The sequence below is a fragment of the Aquila chrysaetos genome, assembly GCF_900496995.4.
Source record: "Aquila chrysaetos chrysaetos chromosome W unlocalized genomic scaffold, bAquChr1.4 W_unloc_1, whole genome shotgun sequence".
Lineage (NCBI taxonomy): Eukaryota > Metazoa > Chordata > Aves > Accipitriformes > Accipitridae > Aquila > Aquila chrysaetos.
In genome coordinates, this window is record NW_024470321.1 from 4,727,956 (window position 1) to 4,752,712 (window position 24,757).

At 41.4% G+C, this 24,757-nt stretch overlaps 1 protein-coding gene across 8 annotated transcripts in view; it reads right to left on the bottom strand.

The window, feature by feature from the left end:
• LOC121232391 (vasculin-like) overlaps positions 1-24,757 on the bottom strand; it is a 43,754-nt gene that overhangs the window by 15,503 nt on the left and 3,494 nt on the right. For 6 of the 8 annotated variants that reach the window (XM_041121405.1, XM_041121406.1, XM_041121401.1 and 3 more), the window contains 3 exons: positions 15,739-15,858; positions 1,000-1,123; positions 287-510 (listed from right to left, as the gene is read on the bottom strand). In XM_041121405.1, coding sequence (XP_040977339.1) covers positions 287-510; positions 1,000-1,123; positions 15,739-15,801 — 411 coding nt within the window. In that variant the 5' untranslated portion in view covers positions 15,802-15,858. Of the gene's footprint in view, positions 1-286; positions 511-999; positions 1,124-15,738; positions 15,859-18,041; positions 18,142-24,757 lie in introns of those variants that run through there. The other 2 variants (XM_041121404.1, XM_041121408.1) reach the window with 2 other exon arrangements.

The window sequence follows — 24,757 nt, forward strand, 5'->3', positions numbered from 1 at the left end:
TTAAATACATACACATGCCACAGTAAACTGTGGTAAGATATTGTGAAATAAACTTAGAACCCAATTATAGTTTTACTTAAACACTTAAGTGACAATAATAAAAACATAATGATAAAAACTGGATATAAAAAGAGAAACAAGTTAGTGGACAAATGACTAACACCAAAGGGTGATCCCTTACATGATGATCTGCAACTGGTGAAATCTCATTAAGTAGCTTGTAACGAACAAAATGGCACTTGCAGAAACAATGAAACCTTGTTTATTATAATTACAATTAACTTACAAAATCCTCAGCCTCAAACTGTTTGGGTACTTCCTTGTCTTCCTTTTTCCCAGTTTCATTATCAGATACATTGTTTTCATGCAGTCCTTGGCCTTTTCCACAGTGGAAAGTGCTGGTACGAGTGCGGGAACCTCCACCATGGTATCCCCCACGATGGGTTATATTTTCTGTACCATTTCTGCCTTGTGAACGCCAACCATTCTTCTCTTTTGTCCCAAAATGCCCTTAGATTTTTAAATTTTAAAGAAATGTAATTACTAAAAATTTTGAAAGAACATTCTACTTTTGCAAAATTGGTAGAGGAATTAAACAAGCAGCTCTATACTCTGGGATGCGATAGCATAGTAAACTTAGTTTTCATTCACATAAGCAGTAGGGAAGAATCTCACAAAACAGTGCTAAAGAAAGAGGATAGTAGTCGAATATTAAGAAGACAAACCCCTTTTCTGGCTGCTCATTTATATGTTGTTGCCTAGAGAATTAACTTGACCACCTTCTTAAGAGAAATACACCTGGAATCACACTACTTAAACCAACCCTTAGTCATCACATTGTCTCCCAGAAGATCTGTCTTTCTATTACCTCTATTCTACTACAGAATACAGCATTTGGCATAGGACAGCTATTATCATCAGACTTTTTTTTTCTAGCCAAAGTGCTAAAAAGCAACAATGTAAACATATTTAAAATGTTCCATGAAAGCTAAATTATACCTCCATTGGGCCATCCAATGTTAGGATCAAACCCATCTGAAGAGTTGTGTCTTCTGCGATTTGCTTCATAATGATTCTCTGTCCACGAAAAATTTTCAGAATGTTTCTCAAAGTTCAGTGATGACTGTAAAGGAGCACAAGTGATAGACCTGAAATATCTGATTAATAACAAAACTGAATATGTACAGAAGTGAACAGAACTATAATATGTACATTACTCATGGTATATACAATCCATTTTTAAAAGGACTGTCGTGGTTTAACCCCAGCCAGCAACTAAGCACCACGCAGCTGCTCTATCATTCCCCCTCCTCAGCCAGACGGGGGAGAGAAAATATAACAAAGGGCTCATGGGTTGAGATAAGGACAGGGAGAGATCACTCAACCAGTTACCGTCACGGGCAAAACAGACTTGAGTTGGGGAAAATTAACTTAATTTATTGCCAATCAAACCAGAGTAGGGTAATGAGAAATAAAACCAAATCTCAAAACACCTTCCCCCCACCCCTCCCTTCTTCCCAGGCACAACTCCACTCCTGGATTCTCTACCTAACCCCCCAGCAGTGCAGGGGGACGGGGAATGAGGTTACGGTCAGTTCATCACGCGTTGTCTCTGCCGCTTCATCCTCTTCAGGGGCAGGACTCATCACACTCTTCCCCTGCTCCAGCATGGGGTCCCTCCCACGGGAGACTGTCCTCCACGAACTTCGCCAACGTGGGTCCTTCCCACGGGCTGCAGTTCTTCACGAACTGCTCCAGCATGGGTCCCTTCCACAGCATGCAGTCCTTCAGGAGCACACTGCTCCAGCGTGGGTCCCCCACGGGGTCACAAGTCCTGCCAAAAAGCCTGCTCCAGCGCGGGCTTCTCTCTCCACAGATCCACAGGTCCTGCCAAGAGCCTGCTCCAGCGCGGGCTTCCCATGGGGTCACAGCCTCCTTCAGGCACCCACCTGCTCCGGCGTGGGGTCCTCCATGGGCTGCAGGTGGATATCTGCTCCACCGTGGACCTCCCTGGGCTGCAGGGGGACAGCCTGCCTCACCATGGTCTTCACCACGGGCTGCAGGGGAATCTCTGCTCTGGTGCCTGGACCACCTCCTCCCCCTCCTTCTTCACTGACCTTGGTGTCCGCAGGGTTGTTTCTCTCACATGTTCTCACTCCTCTCTCCGGCTGCAGTTTCTGTGCCCCAGCAACTTTTTTTCCCTTCTTGAATATGTTATCACAGAGGTGCTACCACTGTCACTGATTGGCTTGGCCTTGGCCAGCAGTGGGTCTGTCTTGGAGCCGGCTGGCATTGGCTCTGTCGGACATAGGGGAAGCTTCTCGCAGCTTCTCACAGAAGCCACCCCTGTAACACCCCCCTGCCACTACCAAAACCTTGGCATGGAAACCCAATACAAGGACTATGAATGGCGGACAATACAGCAGTTCTCAAGTATGCATATGTTCAGAGTTAGGTCATCATCTCCCATGCTAGCAGAAGCGGAAGCTATATCTTCCGCTCTAGGACACTGAAACAGTGCTGAGGACCATGCTTGTGACACAAAGTAAAAAACCCAAGTGTTTATTTTGGTTTGGCAGCAGAACAGAGCACAAGTGACGTGTGGCAGCAGAGGAAAAATAAAAAAAGTAACAAAGGATATGAGATCACAGTTTGGAAGGCAGGAAAGAAGTCTGGGATCTTAATTTGGGTGGTTAGAGACTACACATGTACATTGCATAGAAAGCAAAGAGTTGCTTCCACCAGAGGCAGCTGTACCCTAAAAAGGCCCAGTTTATTAGCCTTGTCATTATAACTTAATAAGGCAAATGCAACTAGTTATGAAATATAAGTAAAACCTAGAGTCAAAAGTATACAGATTCACAAATATAGTTCAAATTATCAGCTTATAAAGTAGGCATTATAGAAATTTTAAAGTAAATCTTTAATATACCAGTATGACAAACTTTATGTTGAGAACAGCACTCAAATCAAAACACATCCTGACTAGAGCTCATACCTAAGGGAATTAAACCAAAAAAGATCATGTCTTACAGCAGCTGTCTTCCCTATTACTTCTATCTGGCTTTACTACTTTAACACTATAACATTTCTTTTGCTGTTACACCTTAAAAATTCAAGAATAAATTTTCATTCTGCAAAAGTAGTGCTTAGCCTTACTGTTTGTCCTGGTTTCAGCCACATACTGTGGCAGGTACACCCGTCCCGACAGGAAACAAAACTTCCCCGGGCAGGGAGGAGAGGAAAAAAAAACCCAAACCCTAGAGGCCGCAGGTTGAAAGCCGAACTGACCAATCCAACACGCATCAGGTACACAGAAATGTTGACCTTTTGGCCAATGGGGATTAAAAAGACCACAGATCAGATTCGACAAGGGTATAAACGGGGTCCCGCTGGAGGACATGTTGGAATCAGTCCTCCTCGGAGCAGCAGGTCTGCAGTCGGGGACTCCCCCCTGGGTCGGGGCACCCGAGGTAACTCCTCAAGGGAGAGAGCCCTCATCTTTTAGGTGAGTGATATGCGCATTTTGAGTCATCACTTTTAAATCTTAAGAATTCTTAAGTCAGCTGTGTAGTACTCATTCCCCTTTCATCATTAAGCCTGTGGTTTACTAATGTTATCAGAGTTCTAACTAACTTTTTTTACCGAAGAATAAATCTGATTTTTAACGTCTGTTAGATTTGATAGTGTGAGCCTCTATAACATTAAATTGGCATAGTCAGCAAGATGGCGTTAATAGAGGAATTATTACAGAGGCACGGCTGTAGCCCTTCTCCCCCAGGTATGGAATGGGTGAAGGAGAAGTGGTCTGACCCAGCAGCGGTCATGGAGAGAACAGAACAATGCCACAGAAGTAGTCGAGATGGCAAAGGCAAAGGCAAAGGCAGCGCGTGTGCCATCCTAGGCGCCTGCTTGATTCAAGTGCAAAGCCAAAAGAGTGATTTTGATAGATTGGCAAAGGATAATTCTAAAAAGCAAGGGGAAATAGATTGTTTGAAGCTGGAATTAAGACAAGGAAAGGAGCGGACGCGTCTATTGGAATGAAGGATTGAAATTATGCTAGCATAAGCAAAAAACCCCCCCGGCATCACCCAAATCCGAAAGTTAATCACGAGTACGGACCCTGAGGATTGGGATGGGGACGTTTGGGGAGACTCTGATGAAAATAGATTTGAAGAGGTAGAGGAATTGGAGAAAAGGGACGTGCAACCCCTTATTAAAACAGAAAGGCACACGGGTCCACACGGTGGGAATCCCCAAACCACTATTCGCACGACCCCTTGGACGGGACCCGAACTCAGTGAGCTACAAGCTAAGTTTTCACGCAAGCTGGGTGAAACTGAAACTGAATATTTGTGGAGAGTTTCTTTAATGGGGGGGGGATTGGATACTGTTGAGTGATGACGAGGAGAGAGGTTTCTGGGCACTGGGAGCGTTTCTGAGTGACGGACCGGCAGGTGATCAGTTGATAACGTCCCGAGTAGCTTACTGGGCTGGGGGTGTGGACCCTAAGGAGAGAGGAGAACCTGTTACTATCCAGGTAAAGGGACTGTTGGAGTTAACGAAGGAAGTGGAAAAGGCCGCCTGTGTTCAGGCCATATATGATAGAGGGCAGCAAGGGATACCGATGGCCACACAGGTGGACCCCTGCCACCTTAGACCCCTTATTAGAGGGCTGCCGGATGCTTTAAAGGTACACGTCCAGTCCCTCGGAGAAAGAATTCAGGGGGCCCTTGAGCACAATCAGCAGAACCCCCAGAACCCACCCGCGCATGTGATGATTTGGGCGGAAGTACTACACAGTATAGTTGTTCACGGGTGCAAGATGGGACGGACGGAGCCGAGCGGTGGCACGGAGGGCAACAGGAAGGTCCGGCAAGCCAGTCGTAAACCCCACCCCTAACGGCCTCCCTCTCTAGGGGCCTGAGCCTCCTTCCCGGGGTCGGCTGGGTCGGAATTATGATCCCGGAAGGAACAATCTCTGGTGGAAAGCATTGGCACTGGGGGCACCCCGAGCCATGCTGGACCGACAGTCCACTGACGACATGAGGAAGCTTGTGGAATTGCTGGAGGAGAAAACTAGAGACCAAAGGGAAGGGCCAGCAACCCCGCCCCCTCGGGAAGAGAAACGGGACCCTTTCGCGGCACTGTGAGGGGAGCTGGAAGGGCTAAGAAACTAGAAGCTGCAGTTTGGGGTTCAGGCCGCCCAATCCGCATGGTGAATACTTGCCAATGGTCTGCTGATAAAGAGCCTTATACACACATTCCTATGGGTCCAAAACAGATAAGTTTAGAATTTTTAATTGATACAGGAGCCCAAATTAGTGTTTTAAATAAACGACAAGCTAGCGAACTGGGAATTAAACCATCAAGAAAGGCTATAAACATTAGAGGAGTGACAGGAGTGGCAGAAAAATGTCCTATAGCTCAAACTCAGCTCTGGCTACCTGGGAAAAAGAGAATGACTGGTGTGGAAGTGGCTCTGAGCCCCTATGAGGGAAATATACTCGGATTTGATGTGCTGGCAGGCAAACAATGGTACCTACCCAATGGCAGGGTGTGGAGCTTCAGGGGCAGAGGGGCAGAGGCTATTCACATGAGAACATTGCAGGTTGCTCCTGCACTACCGCAATCTAAGGTAACCCATGTCTCTCAATACCCACTGCTAGCCGCGGCCAGAGTATTTCGGAAGTAATTAACAATCTTGAGAAGAGACAGATCACAAGTCACACACATTCCCCTTATAATTCTCCTGTTTGGCCAGTCCGAAAATCAGATGGAAGGTGGCGACTAACAATTGATTATAGGAGATTGAATAGTAATACCCCACCATTAACTGTTGCTGTTCCAAGTATTACCTCAATAGTAATGGCAATACAGGCCGCGGCCCACCCGTGGATGGCTGCTTTAGATGTCAAGGATATGGTTTTTATGGTTCCCCTAAGGGAAGAGGACAAACCCCAGTTCGCCTTCACTTGGGAAGGGACACAATACACTTTTAATCGACTTCCCCAGGGATATAAGCACTCCCCCACTATTGCTCACAATGCTTTAGCCAAGCTCCTTGATGCTGTGGAAGTACCATCAGGCGTTCACATATATCAATATATAGATGATATCCTAGTTGGTGGGGACAACAAGGAACAGGTAGGGCAAGTGGCTGAGGCCATCTGGAATCTGTTAGTCAAGAATGGGCTAGACGTTCCATCTTCTAAATGTCAAGATCCTGGACAAGAAATTAAATTCCTGGGGGCATGGTGGATAGCTGAAGCAGTTGCGGTACCTGACAACACTCTATCAGCTATTGAAAAGGGACAGACTCCAGGCAATAAAACGGAATTACAACAGCTGTTAGGTACTTTGGGCTACTGGAGAAAACATATACCAGGGTTTTCAGTGATTGGCCGCCCTCTCTATGACTTGCTCCAAAAGAATAGGAAATGGGATTGGACTTTGCAACGTACAGAAGCCCTTAACACTCTGAAAGATGAGCTTAAGGCTTATCAGAGACTGGGCCCATTGCACCCACGAGATCCATTGAGGGTGAAATGGGGATTTGCTGAATATGCCTCATACTGTGGTGTGTTTCAAAAGGGGCCACAGGGACCAGCCAGGCCTTTATTATTCTCTTCCACTTCATTTAAGGAGACTGAGCAACGATATTCAGATTGGGAGAAGGGGGTCCTTTCCCTCACTAGAGCAGTTAAAGAGGCTGAAAAGCTGCGTACTTCACAGGATGTTATAGTACAGGGTCCTTTCCCTCTCTTAAATTCAATCCTCAATGGGTCACCTCCTCCGGAGGGAGTAGCCCAAAAGGCCACAGTAAGGAAATAGTATGCATACCTAGAAGGGATAAGCCAATTGCTCCCACTAAAGGAGGGTCCGACTAAGGTTTCTAAACTACAGCAACCTGTGAACCCCGATCCAACCTTGTTGGGTTTACCTTATAAACCTTCTCCGACTGAGGAGGCACCCGAATTCGTGGCAGGCTCAGATGTGCAGGGAGCGTGGCTCACGGATGCATCTGCCCATCAAGTGGGATCAAAATGGCAATATAAAGCAGTAGCATTGGAGATTGGTACTGGGAAGACAGTTGAGGAAGAGGATGAAGGTAGTGCACAAGTAGGACAACTATGGGCTTTATTACTGGCCATAGAGAATGGTGCTACCATTGTCTATACTGACTCTTATGCAACCTTTAAGGGCGCTACAGAGTGGATATGTCAGTGGGAATCTAGTAAGTGGGAAGTAGGTCATGTGAAAGTGTGGAGGATAGAGGACTGGCAATAGGGAGGTCTTGGCCTTTAAAGATGGGATGGGTGAAGGGACATGCTCAGGATGGAACCCCAGCTGCGAAATGGAATCAACAGGTAGACCACCTGGCCCAAACCAGGATGGTCACCAGTGAGAAGGAAGATTGGGATAGACTAGCTGAATGGTTGCATATCAAACGAGGCCACTCAGGGAAAGCAGATCTCTATTATGAATGCCGATCTCGGGGTTGGCCAGTGTCTATGAAAACCTGTGAAGCAATTCTCACAGCTTGCCCCGCAATGCCAAATAAGGCTTAAGGCTAATCACCCAAATCAAGCCCCCGCCCAGCACATCAGACAAGGCAAGGCTGTTTGGAGCACGTGGCAGGTTGATTACATTGGCCCTCTGAAACCATCCCAGGGGAGGAAATATATTTTGGCTGGAGTGGAGGTACTATCAGGATCATCTATGGCAACGGTCGTTGGCACAGCTACTGGAGACCAGACAGTCCAGGATTTGCGAGAATGGTTTGGTATTCTACCTATTCCTGAATGCATTCAAAGTGATAATGGATCACATTTCACAGCCACAGTGGTACAAGACTGGATGCGAGGGGAAGGCATCAAATGGGTGTTTCACACCCCATATTACCCCCAAGCTAATGGTATAGTTGAGCAAACCAATGGCTTGATCAAAAGACATGCTGATGTCTGTTATGGGTTTGTGTGGCGTGGGTTTTTTTTGGTAGTGGGGGAGGGGGCCACAGGGATAGCTCCTGTGAGAAGCTGCCAGAAGCTCCCCCAGCTGCAAGTCAGACCCACCTCTGGCCCAGGCCGACCCCCAATTAATGAGAGTAGTAGTGTCTCTGGGATAACATATTTAAGAAGGGGAACCTGCAGTGAGGAGTGGGACTGGAATGTGAGAGGAACACCTATGCAGATACCAAGGTCAGTGAGGAAGGAGGGAGAGGAGGGGCACCTGAGGAGGTGATGTCCCTGCAGCCCATGGTGAGATGGCAGGCTGTCCCCCTGTAGCTCATGGAGGTGAACAGTGGAACAGATGCCCCCAAACATGGCCGTGACTCCATGGGAAAGCCCACACTGGAGCAGTTTGTGACTGAAGATTGGCCCGCGGAAAAGACCCACGCCAGGGAAGTTTGTGAGGAACTGCAGCCCGCGGAAAGGACTCACGTTGGAGAAGTTCGTGAAGGACTGTCTCCTGTGGGAGGAACCCCACACTGGAGCAGGGGAGGAGTGAGGAGTCCTCCCCCTGAGGAGGAAGGAGCAGCAGAGACAAGGTGTGATGAACTGACCCCAACCCCCATCCCCTGTTCCCCTGCGCCACCGGGGAGAGGAGGTAGAGAGAACCGGGAGTGGAGCTGAGGCGGGAAGGAGGGAGGGGAGGGGGGAAGGTGTTCCAAGGTTTGGTTTTACTTCTCATTATCCTTGTTTTGATTTGATTGGTAGTAAATTAAATTGATTTTGTTTCTTCCCCAAGTTGAGCCTGTCTTTTGCCCGTGACCATAAGTGGTGAGTGATCCCTCCCAGTCCTTGTCTCGACCCACGAGCCTGCCTTTAGATTTTCTCCTCATCCCACCGTGGCTGGGGGCGGGGAGGAGTGAGCGAGCGGCTCTGTTATGCTTTGTTACCGGCTGGGCTTAAGCCACGACAATGCCCAATGGGTCATGTCCTTGTCACAGCCTGGTGAAATCTGGAACTTGTGCTACTGCATTACTTATGTGAGGCTGAGTCCAAGGTTAGGCAAAAATGCCTTTCCCAAAGTCTTGAGCTGTGGTCACCTGGATTTTACTGGCTGGGCTTAAACCACGACAATGTCTCGTGCCATAACTGGCACATGTGATTACCACAGACAGTTTTTACTATTAATAACCAATGGGGAAATTATGGAAGTCCAAAAATTCGAGCATTTTGTCCTATAGGACCATTAATGGGCGATGACTCTATACCAGAGGATCAGAGATGCCAGTTCCCACTGAGGACATATGTGGGCCAACCTGTCATGGTGAAACTGCCCTCCATTGGCATTGTTCCTATGACCTTAGTAAAACCCAGAGGCTTATATGCCTGGGAAGCCTTAGATGGGAACAGAAAGACTCACCGCATCAGTGCCCAGTGGATAATCCCAGACTTCTAACCCCATGACCCAGTTTTAGGACCGAGGCCTAGTTTTGTGCTTTCTTACAGGACCATGAAGAAATGAGCCATTCCAGTACTTCTATTGGTAGTGATGATGGTGGCAAGCATGGATGGTGAAGATCTGGATGACAATGTCGTGGCAAAAATGATGGTGGGATTCACCCAAATGATGAACCTGACCTCTGTAACGGTTTGCTTGCCTACCCCCAAATCAGCTGAAGATCCCCTACCGATATTTGTGCAGGACATCAACATATCACGAGCTCTTGAGCTCACATGGGAGCAATGTAACAATTATTAGCTGGAGGTTCAGAGAGGACAGGGGAGGAGATTATATTTATGTTGTCTATAGTTGGTCACCATGTGCGGTAAATGCTAGCTTGGTATGGAACACCAGATGTAACTATATCCTCCAACCAACCCATGAGACCACGGGGTGGAGCTGGAATGGTACCACACCATGCCCCGAAATTCCATGGGGGGGTGACCGCATACAGTACTCAATGGAACACCAATGACCGTTCCCTACAATAAACAAAGCCATTAAATGCCTCATGGTGCATTAAACACCCCAAAAGGGATAACAATGAATGTCCCGGTAAATGTAACCAGAATTCATTTGATTGTCCTCTCAATTGTATGTGGGCTAGACATACCTATGGACCTAGCTGGTATGGAGAAAAGGACAAAATACCCCTGGCAGGAAGATCTCCACTCTGGAACTGTCAGGTGGAAATTGGGTGCAAAGACATAGATGAAATGCCATTACTATGGCTATATCCTCCTGCCCGAGAAGCTCTTACACAGGGCTGTCTATGTAGCAATACTAGCTACTTACGACCCTCTGTCCTGGATTGTAGCAAGAAAAGCTACTGTTGTTGCCTTACTACCATACCAGGTTCATGTCAAACAGCCACTGTCCCTGCACCCCCTAACTTGCTGTGGGTATGTTCTGATGGCCATTTGTATTCCCGACTATATCCAACTGTCCTGGGACTAGCCTGTATGTTAGCTGTGCTTTCTCTCTGTCCCATTTACCGGGAAGGGCCCGTACCATACAAGTGGTGGGATCGTAGGCCAAGGAGTGTACAGAAGGGGTGGCAGGAAGCCTCAACACAAGTTGGGTGGTGGATGGAATCAATATTTGGGTTAGGAGTTGCTCCAGTGCAAAACCGACAGAGCATTCTAGAACTGAGTTTACAACTATCAGCCTTAGCCAATGTTACATCTGACAGTTTGGGACTCTTGAACAATCAGTTACAACATACCAGTAAAATGACCATCCAAAATCAAGCCATACTGGACTTGATGCTACTGAAAGAGAAGGGTGTATGTGGAGTTTTGAACCTGTCGATGGACGACTGCTGTGTCCACATTCCAAATGAGTCAATGCTGCTTCAAGATCAAATCAACAAAATAAAGAAAGTGGCAAGAGACTCAGAGGCAATTGCTTCTGCACTAGGGACTAATTGGCTGGGAAAGTTTTTTGATATGTTCAGATTTTCTTTGATGGGATGGATGACCAGCCTCCTCCAATCTTTAATAATGATTGTAGTTGTGATTATTGTCATCTGTATTGCAATAAGTTGTATCAAACGCTTGGTAGTGAAGTCTGTACTAACAGTTAAGTATACTCCCTTAAAAACTGTTCGTGCACTGGATATTCCTACATCAGATATTCCACACTAATTCTAGACCAGAATGAAATGATGACCCACAATGAGCGTCAAAATCACCAGACTGCACTCCCTTTTAACTTTGGAGGCAAGAGGTGACTGTACCACCACTCCAAGGAAACCAGTTGAATCGTGACTGTGGTCACGGGGTGGATTGTGTGGCAGGTACACCCGCCTCGACAGGAAACAAAACTTCTCTGGGCAGGGAGGAGAGGAAAAAAAAAAAAACCAAACCCTAGAGGCCACAGGTTGAAAGCCAAACTGGCCAATCAAGACATGCGTCAGGTACACGGAAGTGTTGACCTTTTGGCCAATGGGGATTAAAGAGACCACAGATCAAATTTGACAAGGGTATAAATGGGGCCCTGCCAGAGGATATTTTGAATCAGTCCTCCTCAGAGCAGCGGGTCTGTAGTCGAGGACTCTCCCCTTGGGTCAGAACGCTGCCCTAGGTAACTCCTCGAGGTTGAGAGCCCTCATCTTTTAGGTGAGTGATATGCACATTTTGAGTCATCACTTTTAAATCTTAAGAATTCTTAAGTCAGCTGTGTAGTACTCATTCCTCTTACATCATTGAGCCTGTGGTTTACTAAGGTTATCAGTTTTAACTAACTTTTTTTTCTGAAGAATAAATCTGATTTTTAACATCTGTTGGATTTGATTGTGTGATCCTCCGTAACACATACCACACATATCCCAGTGAGTGATAGCAGAGCTGTGTTACCCAGCACCTCCCTGCCACACAGCCAACCTTTGATGCAGATGAAGCAAAGCCCCCTTCCCTCCAGCACATACTGTGCACGTATATGTCCATTGTATTGCACATGTACAAGAGATCCAACACTTCCCAGGGCCATAATAGCTACAAATGCATAAATGCACATAAATGTGGAAATGTACTATGTGAGCAAAGTAAGCTTAGTGATTCCAGGGAGTATCAACTTTACTGCACCAAAAGCATCAACTTTGCTGCCTGAAGCTTGCTCCCTCTCCAGACTAAGTAACATTCAGGGAAGGAAAAAAAAAAAAAAAAAAAAAAAAATTATAGCAGTAACGGTGCACATTTGAAAATGAAAGCCCCAAGTTTATTTCAACAGTTATTATCCGTTAACGTCTAAACAAGCCATATTAATATTTTAAGTACTCCACTGGTCAAAGTGAGTAGAAAAAAAAAAAAAAAAGAAGGAAATCACATTAATAGGTTTAACTACTTCTGAAAATATGTTGAAGAAAATTATTTCCTCCTTCCCCACCACCACAAGACAATCACACAAAAATGACACCTAAGTTCTACTGACAATGCCCCAGCAGAGCTCAAGGTACTGTTCAAAATCCACTGCTTAAAATTCAAACTCAAATAAGCAATAGATATGTATTTCCAAAGTGTATAGAAGTCAAATGAAAAGGGATTTCCCTCTCAGTTTGAGACCTGGGAAGTGAATTATTTCCTTGACAAACTTGGAGAGAGAGAAAAAACAGAAAACCACAGGAAATTATCAAAAGATCTAAGTAGTTAACAAATTATCATAATGAATCTCAATATTTAAGTAAAAAATAATTCCTCATAAACAAACTTTGAATAAGCTGCCAAAAATTTCCAAAAGCTCCAGATCTGTTGATCATAGATGAAATTTTAGAAGATAGCTTCATGTGTTCATTTACATACGACAACCTTCTAATATTGCCTTTGGAGTTTAACTTCCTTTTTTTTTTTTTTTTTTTTGTATGAACTTTGAAGAACAATCACATTTTCACAAACTATAACTGACAGCACTTTATATAGTGTTTGAGTTGTACTTGATATAATGCATCTAAAGTCTCTAAATTGTGTGCAAAGATCATGCAGTTTGCATTTTCCCCACATGATGGAGGTATCAGTCTATCAAGCCTCTTGTGGCAAAGATGACAGTAAACTTTGTAATCGACAGGAAATCTACTGGCGATTTCTGGAAGTTGAGGAATTATCTGACTTGATTTAACCAAACAAGAAAGAAAGCAACGCAGATTTTTGAAGTATAAGAAGTCTTATTGCTTAACATGAAGTAACAGTAAGCTTGCAAAAACTACTGAGTTTACCAGTCTATCTGCAATCTCCCCATACACATTTTACAGCAATCCTTTCTGAAAAGTTTTGTCCATATCCCAAGATGGCTTCACTATTCACAATGCTTTCCCATTTCCACCTGCTCAACTGCAATACTGCACTAATGCAATTTATCAGTTTCAGACCTGAACTAAAGCTACTGAGCAATGGATACGCAGCTATCTCAGTAGACTTTGCTATATAAGTGGCAGGGAGATGATATAAAAGCTTATCCTTAAGAGGAAATCATCAGCAATAGGCGAGATGGATTTCAGTCAAGCAGTAATCTATATCAGTCACATTAAGAAAACTCATTCACAATCCCAGCTTCCTGGCATCAATTTTTTCTAACGGGCATGGTGGTGTTGGGTTGATGGTTGGACTCGATCTTAAAGGTCTTTTCCAACCTAAACGATTCTATGATTCTAATGCTAGCCTTTACCTACGTAAGGGAAAGCCTCGTCTACCCAGGATTGAGGGGGAAACCAAACTCGTAAAGATGCAATAGATGCAAAGTGCCTCTTTCAGGGAAATAAAAACTGACCAGGCAGAGTTCAGTTTCTCCTTCTCAAGTCTAAATGTTGTTGATACCATAGCCTCATCCCAGCTCCATTCTGCATGAAACATGAGACACCTTGCCTTCCTCACCCCATTCTTCCTCTTCATCTCCATCCCTCTTACCTGCTCTTCTCTTCAGCTGCTTTGTCGAGATATGGGAAGCAGAAATAAACATCTATTCTAGGAAATGGAGGGGACAGGGAGCAGGGGGGCACAATATTTGAGACCTGTCTTGTAGAGGAATGACAGGATAAGCCTTATTCCGTAAACTAGGAATTACTACACATTGGGTAGGACCAAAAAGACTTTAAGTGTTTAACATCCAAATGTACTCTATATCACAGAATGCTGATCATTGAGGGAGGAGGTAATGCAAGGAAATAAGCTGCATTTCAAACAATGAAGCACAAAGATTATAATGGAGAAAGCATACAACTACAGAGTTTTTGGAAGAGATGAAAGAAAGTCTATCTAAACTCCTTGAGGCAAAGATTCATGGAAGAGAACAGGATCCATAACATATGCTTGCAATGAAATTTCCCACAATTCAGGAATGAGGTGACAAATACAACACATACCCCAGATATATTCGAGTAGTACTGGGGTAGCGCTGGAACTTATTTTTATCCTGCTATATTGACACTTTAAGTATGCAGGTAAAGCTCTTCCAGCAGATTCTTGAAATATGTGGAGAAAGATTGTTTTGCAGTTGTGACACCATATTAAACTAAGCTCTGATTACTTTTCTGATTGAAAATGTATTTAAATTAGAAAAAGCAGATCAAAAGAGTTGAATATCCCAGAAATCTAGTAGAATGAAAACAAACAGATTGCAGGAACCATCCTGGAACAGATAGGCCTGATGTTCCCTGAACAGCAACTGACAGTTGCTTATAGACTATACTAAACAAAGAAGCTAGCCAGATCAATGTAGAAGAAAGATGAATAGAGCAATATAATAAATAAGGACATTCAGTGACCTGACTTAAAAAATGCATGTGTGTACGTGTGTGTGTGTAGACATATATAAGTAAGGCAATGGGAACACAACTAATAGTGACAACTGACTGTGCATTTAACAATAGTACAAGCCTATTTCCATAAGTTTATAAAGGCTAAACATTTTCCATAGACATGAAAGACAGCAAGAAACTTACATAAATACATTAAAGCAAGGCAATGCCACTCTCATAGCTGCAGATATGGATATTGCATTCAAAAGATTATAATGAAGACAACAGGTCTACAAATAGGGAAATAAAACAGACGACAGGAGTGTGAAATATCCAGTGCTGCCTCTGCTTCTGCATTCACACAAATTAAGAAAGAGTAGAAGGATAGGCCAGAAGAAAAGAAAGATTCATGAGATAGACATATTCAAGACTTCCTAGAATACTTACAAATCCTAACGATTCAGAGATTGCTATTTCTTGTTTCCAAGCTGTCCCATTGTATAAAGTGAGTAGCAGTAGTCTAGATGAAACCACCACAGCGAGAACGCACAACTATTTGAAAGTGCCACACGCTACCAGTAGTAGCAAGCATCCCACCAGCAACTGAAGAGCCATTTCAGAAGGTCTATTTCAAAAGCATTTTTTTTAATCACTTGGATGATAGGATTACACTTCTGTAAAATGTATAGGACACAGAGCAAAATCAGAAGCAAGAACATTAAGCACATGCGCCTGTCTCAGTTCTTCTAGCACAAAATACTATAATTCATTTTAAACTCCTGAAGAGGGCAATCTTAATCCAACAGCTCTGACTATGTGTCCGGGCACATACTTCTTTCCATGAACTCAGATGCTCAAGCAAAAACCCCTACCGGAGGTACGAGCTTGACAACCAAGGTCCAACTATTTAAATCATGACAGCAAGACTTGCTAGATATCATCTGTTATCACCCTTCACATATTCATAAAGAGATTTGTATTTTTACTATGACTGAGGTTGACATTTAGACTTCTCTAATAATGAGACTGCCTGTTCAAAAGAACAGCAAAGAACATACCTTTGTTGATGACGGCAGAGTAGGAAAATTAAGCCAGGCTGGAGCAAAGTCATGCTGCGCCATTTAGGTCCAGTCTCTCCAAATCAATGAAACAAGGCTTCAGCACCTCATGGCAAGTCCCTGTAATTGGAAAAAACAAGAAATAAGTACTTTTCAGATGCTTACCTTACAAGAGGATTACACTTGTGGTGTTTTGATCATTATTTCCCTTCTGTTTTCTGGTATTATTTTCTCACACAGATCTGTTTTTAGACTCTAACTACCCTCATCTCATTTATAGCATCACATCTGCACTTTTATTACCGAAGTGTCACACTAATCAAATATATCACAGGCATCATGAAAATACAACTGTAACATTCACTCCTTTATTTCCTCTTATAAATGGGATGAAGCATCTTGCGTAAGGTCTAATCAGAAAGCTGTGGCAAAATTAGGTTCTTGAAATATTTTCCAGTACTATCTAGAATGGATTGCAGGAGCTATTTCATTAGCTTCCTAGAAGAAGCTGATTTTTCAAATTAGTCCCTAAAAGTTAATCTTAGAGGCCATATTAAAGTTCCTTAATAAGACTAGATGCTCAGGACCACCACAAGACCCATATTTTCTCTAGATTTAATGGAAACAGTGTTTATGCGTCCAGAAATACTGTCAAAATCCAGTAAAATTCTCTAGTTTGAAAACGGGCAAGAGAAGGTAATGGCTTAAGATAAAACCCAAGAGTACTTTTTCTACCCCATGCTCTCTCCACAGGTGGGAAAACATCTCTCAGTAAGCAAGAGATGCAAGATAATGAAAACTATATTACTTGAAGCTGAACAATAGCATAGAAAGGAAAGAAATGGATGAAACTGCCTGAATTATAAGGGTATGCAAATCATGCTCTGCAGCTAGATACTGCAAAATTGTCAATGACTCAAAAGTATCTTAAGTATGATATACACATGTCATGGTTTAACCCCAGCCAGCAACTAAGCACCACACAGCCACTCACTCACTTCCCCCCACCCAGTGGGATGGGGGAGAAAAATGGGGAAAAAAGTAAAACTCGTGGGTTGAGATAAGAACAGTTTAATAGGACAGAAAGGAAGAAAATAATAATGATGATAATAACAATAATAGAATTGGAATATACAAAACAAGTGATGTACAATGCAATTGCTTACCACTCGCTGACCAATGCCCAGTTAGTTCCTGAGCAGCGATCCACCCACAGGCCAAGTCCCCCCAGTTTATATACTGGGCATGATGTCACATGGTATGGAATGCCCCTTTGGCCATTTTGGGTCAGCTGCCCTGGCTGTGTCCCCTCCCAACTTCTTGTGCCCCTCCAGCCTTCTTGCTGGCTAGGCATCAGAAGCTGAACAATCCTTGACTTTAGTCTAAACACTACTTAGCAACAACTGAAAACATCAGTGTTTTATCAACATTCTTCTCATACTGAATCCAAGACATAACAGTATACCAGCGACCAGAAAAAAAATTAACTCTATCCCAGCTGAAACCAGGACAACACACTATTAGAAATTCAGCTAGTGAAAACAATTAACATCCACATGCATTTTACAGGGAGACACAAATAAACACATATTCCACATCTCTGCACAACAGAGTGCAGATCTGTTAGTGAGCACAGATGTAGTTCACTTTAAAGCTGCTGTAATTTGAGAAAGTTTTAGTAAGAGCTGTGGAATCTGAACTTGATAACTGATAATTATTATTGTATTCTGGCCTGAACCAGACTACTGCAGACTTCCAGTGACAGAGGAGAATGTTCCAACTTCTAAAAGGAAATATAGCAGATTTGTAAGCATTAAACTGCACTACTACGTTGAGCTGCTGGTTCTTTTTTATGCAGTGAGCTCATGCTAAAGTTTTTAGGTACCTCTGATACCAGAGTTAAACTATAAGGTAAGATGCACAAAATCCACTATCATTAAATAGAGACAAGTTTAAAAGTATGTGTCACCCAAATAACTTGTTATAAATTACTCTACTGAAGTCATCCAACACTCTCTTCTAAATTAACTTCAAAAGAAATCCCAGAGAAATTTTCTAAAGAATCCAATTATGTCAGACTAATAAAAAAAAAAAAAAAAAAAAAAAAAAAAGGAAGTTCTAGAGTCACAGAACTGTCACAAAAATAGCTTCTCTAACAGGAACCAAGTTCACTTTTACTGATTAATCATGTTTAGCAATGGTATAGAAACAGATGCTAAATTAAGAAATAGCAAATTAAATGTGAACACACTACAGCAAGAAAAATATTTTTTTTTTCTCCTTCCCTCAGATACAGTTCTCATCTCCAAGCAAAAGAATCATGAAATTTTTAGAAAGGACTAAGACAGGTATCAATACTGGAAGATCAGCACAATAAAATCTTCAGACCAAGGCATTTACAGTCTAAAAAACAAATGGAGAGATTAGGTTTATACCGAATAAGAACATAACAAAGGATCCAAAAGGTATTACCAAGTTATTATTGGTGAATCGGCTATTAGGTATGGGACAACAAAAGCACTAACAATGTGATTTCTTAATAAATTAGCCTTACTGTTTTTAGAAATCTAGTCAAGCTTCCTAACGCTACTATTTATCCAACTGCCATGAAAAGAGTTTATTCTTAACTTACTAACATCCCTACCTTTTACCTTCGCAAATAAATCAAGGGCTGAGGTGAGACTTGGTGATCACCAAGTATCTAAGGACTGGAAAAGTGTTTTTAACCAAACTTTATCCACAGCTCATTGATACTGGGTATATATTTCTTCCCACAAAAATTATTCTAGAAGCAGATTCAAGTCTTCCCCATGTTCTCAGTTTTCCAATTAAAAGCTCTAAAAAGGTTTTTGATAGTGCTGCTGAGTCAGATGAGTCAATCCCTTTCCTCCAAAACAGTATAGTGAAGTGACAAAGAAGCCTGAGCCAAAACTAAACAATACTCAGAGTGCAAAGTCAGCAGCAGAATATCTGTAAATTTCAATAAGCCCATAAAAGAAACTCTTTTAGGCCTAATTCTTCCAGCTAATTTTGTTAAAAGAACAACAATAACAAAAGCATAAATGTATTTTTTAGAACCAATTTCATAGGTTTACAGTTAAAGACTACCAAGAAAAGCAACTACTGAAGATACTGATCTCCACACCACTGAAGTAAAGAAAACACTTTCTCTCACCTGCTTGTACATAATATCGGTCTGGCAATTAGACACAGGAAAATCGAGTATTTTCATTATTAAACCTTATTTACTCACTAACTTCTAAAAGGCACAAATACCCTATCCATTAATTTGGGAAACACACAGCAGGTCAGGAAAGGACAAATATCTTTTTTTTAAAACTACATTTTAGAGTACACAGCCTACCCAGCTTTAAGTTGACAATACCATGTTTTACTGGGCTTCATACATACTCTCATAGATGCTACCTTTCTGGTGTTGCCAACAAGTTTGTCCTAGAATGTATTTTAATATAAAAATATTTTCACTACAAGCATGAGCTCTGTTTTGATGATCTAGCAAATATCTGATGGCTCTAGGATACACTGCAGTCTTAGGAAGATATTTTTGGTAAATTGAAAACAGATCACAAAAAGCGAGAATGGGATGTCAGCAAGACCACTCTGCTGCCACAGACAGGATTTGCTATGCTTAAACCCTTCACAATCAGCTTGGTTGCCAAACATCAGTTTGATTGATTCTTCGTTGCTTTCTAACTTAAGTTAGACCAACAACTGAGACTATCACTTTCTTCTGCAACATGTCCCAGTATTGAACTACTCTTGCATCACTAGAAAGGTTTCTTCTATAAGGTCTGACATAAGTCTTATTTCCTGCTATTCAAGTCCATTACTTCTTAAGCTATCCCCAGCAGAGACATTTCTGCATTCCGTGTCCCCCAAAGCACTTGCAACCTCTATTCAGATTCATAGTATCTACAAATTTAACAAGCATACACTCCATTTCATGAATGAAGTTATTAATAAATACTGAAGAGACTTCTTTAGAAATTCACTTGATACATCCTTCCAGCTTGACATCAAACAAGAGCTGCCTTGACAAAGACTGAGGAGCCACTAAGGCAAATAGGTAACATTGATCAACAATTTAGAAAAACACTTCTGCCTTTCAGAAACATGGGACTGTTCTACTTTTAAATAAATTTAAAAAAAAAAATCATTTAAAGTATTTGAATAAGTAAATAATATGCACTTGTACTAGCATTTACAGGAATTTGCTTTAATTATACTGACAGACCACGAAGAACTCATTTGTCTGCTAGCAAGCCTTCTCTTACATGCACATACCACACAACAGATCAACTGCTGTTCATTTAAAAAAAAAAATAAAAAATAAAAAAAAATCTTTTTCCCCTGTGCTTATCAGGAGAGAAAAAAAAACCATAGGATGCTTACTCATTCTCATACCATTTGTCCTAAATTTAGGGACTCTATTAGGGACTCTTGCCACCACAACTACATAAGTTACAGATTTCACTCTGAAATTTCACCCAATAGGCAGACTGGCAATACATGGCAGTACAAGCAATTGTACCACATCCTTATTAAGTCAGGAAGACAAACCAAGCATATATGAATTTCAGAGGGGCCCAATAAGCAAGTCTGTGTGACATCTTAAAAAAGAGCAGCCATCTACAAGAAGGGAAGGGAGGCACACAATTTTCTATGAGGGAATTAAAACTGAATGTTCACTGTCAGAGATATGCCAAATACCAACTGTACTGCATTTCACAACAACAAAGCAAGCAAGCTATTTGCCAAGGTCAAATTTTTTTTTCCCTGAAGCATCAGCAGCAGCAGGCAAAGTTCACACTAAAACAGAGCAACTCTGGAATAAAAGAGCTACAGAATAAATTGACCCTTCAGTTCTCCCATCTTGGGCCAGCTTCAAATGTTTACTTCATCTATTTAGCATCAGCCACAGAACTACAAAGTTTTGCTCTGAATTAGGCAAAGAAACTATATGCTCAAATCCTAACCATCAGACTACACAGTCTCTCTTCTTCACAAACAGAAATGTTCAGGATTTTTCCTCAACCAAGCAGGCCGTTAAAATAACCTGCTCCATCAAAAGTTTTTTCCTTCTGCCACAAAAAAGCCCCCACATTTTCTTTTAAACTGAAAATTTCTTGTGATAAAATATCCTTCCCTGTTATCTCTAGTCAAGAATAGCGCTAATTTGAAGTTGGTAAGTGTAAGCTTTAAATAATACTTTTGTTTAAACCCCACACATCTCAATTTTTATTCCCCTTCAAAAACACAGCTTACTCTGTCATTCATTTAGTTTGAACAAAGCAAAACAAGCTAATTTCAAGTTGTTATTTTGCTATTCAAAATTTGTATGTTAATAAAAAAGAATATTCAAACCCTAACACAAGCTTTACGGAGTTTTTGAAAATGGAAATATTTCTACTGATCACAAACTGCTGCAAAAGCATGACAACTACTTGAACTAAAGAGTATTTATTTCCCTTATTTTCTCTCCATGTAAATGCACAGCCACAACAAAAGAATAAGCTTCAATCTTTACAACCAACCTTTTAACACTTTGAAAGGAAAATGTGTGTGTCGCCCCGCCCCCCCCCCCATTTCAGTGTAGAAGAGGGTTTACAGACATATGATAATTTACAAACAAGGTTAAGTTTGGATATGGTAATTCTCTCAAGTTATTTGGTTCTCTAAAATTTATTGTCAAAAGACTCACACCTCCAATAAAAGGAAAGGGAGTTGAACCTTTAAAGGTCTTCTCTCCCACTAGTTCAACAGACATTAAAAAGTTCCAAACAATTCAGCTGAAGCCTCTTCTTTCTCAACTGTGCTACTGCAGAGCAAGTAAAATCTCCAGTTTTAGTCTCACTGTCCCCACCATCCAATACAGAACTATTCTGATGAGTATTCTAACAGTGGACAATTAGGAAGTATAAAAGAAAATATCCATTCTTTTAATTTACCTTCTTGCCTCATCTTTAAAAAAAAAAATATATATATGAGAACTAAGGCTTCCTATAGAACACTGAGGATGGGACAAAGTCCTCTGTCAAATCTGAACACCTCAAAAAAAAATCTTATGACATGCCAGGGTATGAGAAGTGTATGGAATCAAACTGTAACAGTCAATTTTTTAACCATAAAAAGCCAACACATTCTTTAGTACCGACACAGCCCTAAAACCTAGCTTTACAGTGACTTAGCAAAAACAAACAAAAACACCTAAGAAAAACCCACCTTCATTTCTACTTAGGGCTCAAGTTCCTTATGTGAGGATGAATCAACTAAAGTGCACTCACTACCTTTGTTTTGCATAAGGATCTAGAATGTCAGAAGACTTGGTGGGACACTGGTGTTCTAAAAATCCCAACCACTGCTCCTTATCATATGGTCCCCTTTCTGTATATAGATATGGTTCACAAGCAACAGGGTTTACATCACTTCTGTGAATCAAATATTATTGTCACAAAAATCAAAACATCTTTTAGGAAATGTTTTAGAGAGAGACAAAGTTAATGAGAGAGCTTAGAATACCTTGATCATCACTTTTATCCAAAAAAGTTTTCCTTCTTGCACTGTACCAAAATGTAAATTAAAAAAAGCTATGTTGTAACACAGAAAAACTTCATATTTGAAGGTAAACTACAACCAGGTTCCTTCTGCTTGAAATCCTACACTTGCAGTACCATTTAGCAGAAAGCTGGATAAACACTAATCTCTTGTCCTCTGCAAGGTTCAAAGTCCAAAAGCTGAAGCATTAGTGCACTAACATCACCACCCAGTTCAGCATACATTATGTAACAAAATCACCGGGAATGCTTTTGCACTTTGGAGTCTTCACAAGGATCTGAAGAAAAAGCAGTTGAAAAAAGTGGCAGTTTTAAAATATCCTGAGCATATAAAGCAGAAAAATGATTCTATATAATTTCAGCTGTTTCCCAGACTATGTTTACCCAAAATATGAAAGGAGATGATTGTGGAAGAGTTGATGGTACCACATAAGCCATTATCATCAGTCACTGTGTAATACTACTGCTCAAAACCACACAGTAACAAAAAAAAAACAAAACAAAAAGCATGCCAAGTATCATTCAAGTTTGCTTATAATAAAGTCTGCAAATAGTTCTCCTTGCAGGACAGAATTTACTCCTAGTACTAAAAAATAAAGAACTAAGAGCAACTTCCCCAGAAGTTATTGATGAACTATCACTGTCAAACTGTTTTATCCATACATTTTAAACAGAAGAATCTCACTAGAATGGAGAAAAGAGCTTAACATACATTAGCTTGTGAAGTACTAACAAAGCTAAATATCTACACAATTTCCCTATATCATTTTACAGATTTAATTCCACTTAAGCTTTGCTGCAAGTTTAAACTCTGCTTACTCTTAAAAGCTTCCACCAGCAGTTTTTTCACACAGCAGAGCAGCCTACACCATTCAAGACAATTTCTCAATACAAAGGTACCCATTTTAGGATTCTACCAGAATAAATGCATCAGTAAAAGAGCCAAGCTGCTGACAGTTATTCCAGTACAAAAGCTATGTTTACATCAAGGCTTAAAGTATAAGCTCTCTGGGGCAAGGACCTTATCTTCATAGTTGTCTGCAAACCACTTAACAGATTGTCAGCATTATACAAATAAAAATCTAAAGAAGGAATTAAAGTGGACTAGCATGCTAGGCATTTTCTCCTCAGTGGTCCTCACCCAAGTATGAATTTTGCTTAGGGTACAAGGGCACAGCTGTAAAACATGCCTGAATTGGTGCCAAATACATATGCATACAAATAAGAACAAATGCACTTCCCAAGTGCAAACACAGTGAAAAGAAAAAAAAGAATTATCCTACCAGCAACCAGACAGATGTAAAGAAAGAGTTAATTTAATAAAGCTAAAAAGCAAACTCTTCAAAACATCTAGAAGAGAAAGAGTCCAGATAAAGATGTCACCCAAAATAGTAAGTGGAGGGAATGCAGTTCCTTGATTTCAGTGAGAACCTCTTATCAAGAGGTAAAAGTGTCTCATAGCACTGAAAGCTAATAGCTTGAAATCAGACAGACATCACTTTTTCTATGATTTAAGAAGCAAGTACTTGTATTACTATGTTTATGGCCATATAATAGACAAAATCTAATGAAATAGCCACTCACACCTGAATTCTTCCCATTTACCAAGTGTTTTCAAGCAAAACAGACTAACGCAACTAGAAGAACAAGGAAGATAATTCTATTCTGTTAGTTTGGTTCCTTTACATGTGGCTCAGTTCATTCAGTCAATCCCAGCCACACTGAGACTCGACATAGAAGAGCCCCAAGCCACAACCATGAGAGATTACAGAAGACTCCTATTCATGTTCCAGTTTCCATGTTTTCAAAACAGCAAAATTGAAATAGAAGTTATAACAACAAAACAGCAAAGCCATTCAAAGAAAGCAAAATACTAAAGCTAGATCAACTTTTAGATACTGACAAGACAACACACAGAACAGAACTACTTCAGTGAGCCTAAGAATTTAAAATACTTATTTAGGTGCAAGTCTTTCATTTATGGTCAAAATAACAAGTTACAGGAGAAAAAAAGAAAAAAAAAAAAAAAAAAAAACAAAAAACCAACACTGTAGTAATCTTTAGATGCAGTTTCACATGTTTAAAATTACTTTTCTACAAGGCTTTAACACAAGCCATCTTCCCAAACATCTTTGCAGTGCCATTAAAGAAAACCATTTTTTTCATTAGCTCACTATTACTAATACTTCAGTATTGCAGAATCTCTGAAAAATTTTGGAAAAGGTCACAACTAAGGTAAATGTGTGTCCTGGTTTTGGCTGGGAGAGAGTTAATTTTCTTTCTAGTAGCTGGTATAGTGTTAAGTTTTGGATTTAGTATGAGAATAATGTTGATAACACTGATGTTTTCAGTTGTTGCTAAGTAGTGTTTATACCAAGTCAAGGATTTTTCAGCTTCTCATGCCCAGCCAGCAAGAAGGCTGGAGGGGCACAAGAAGTTGGGAG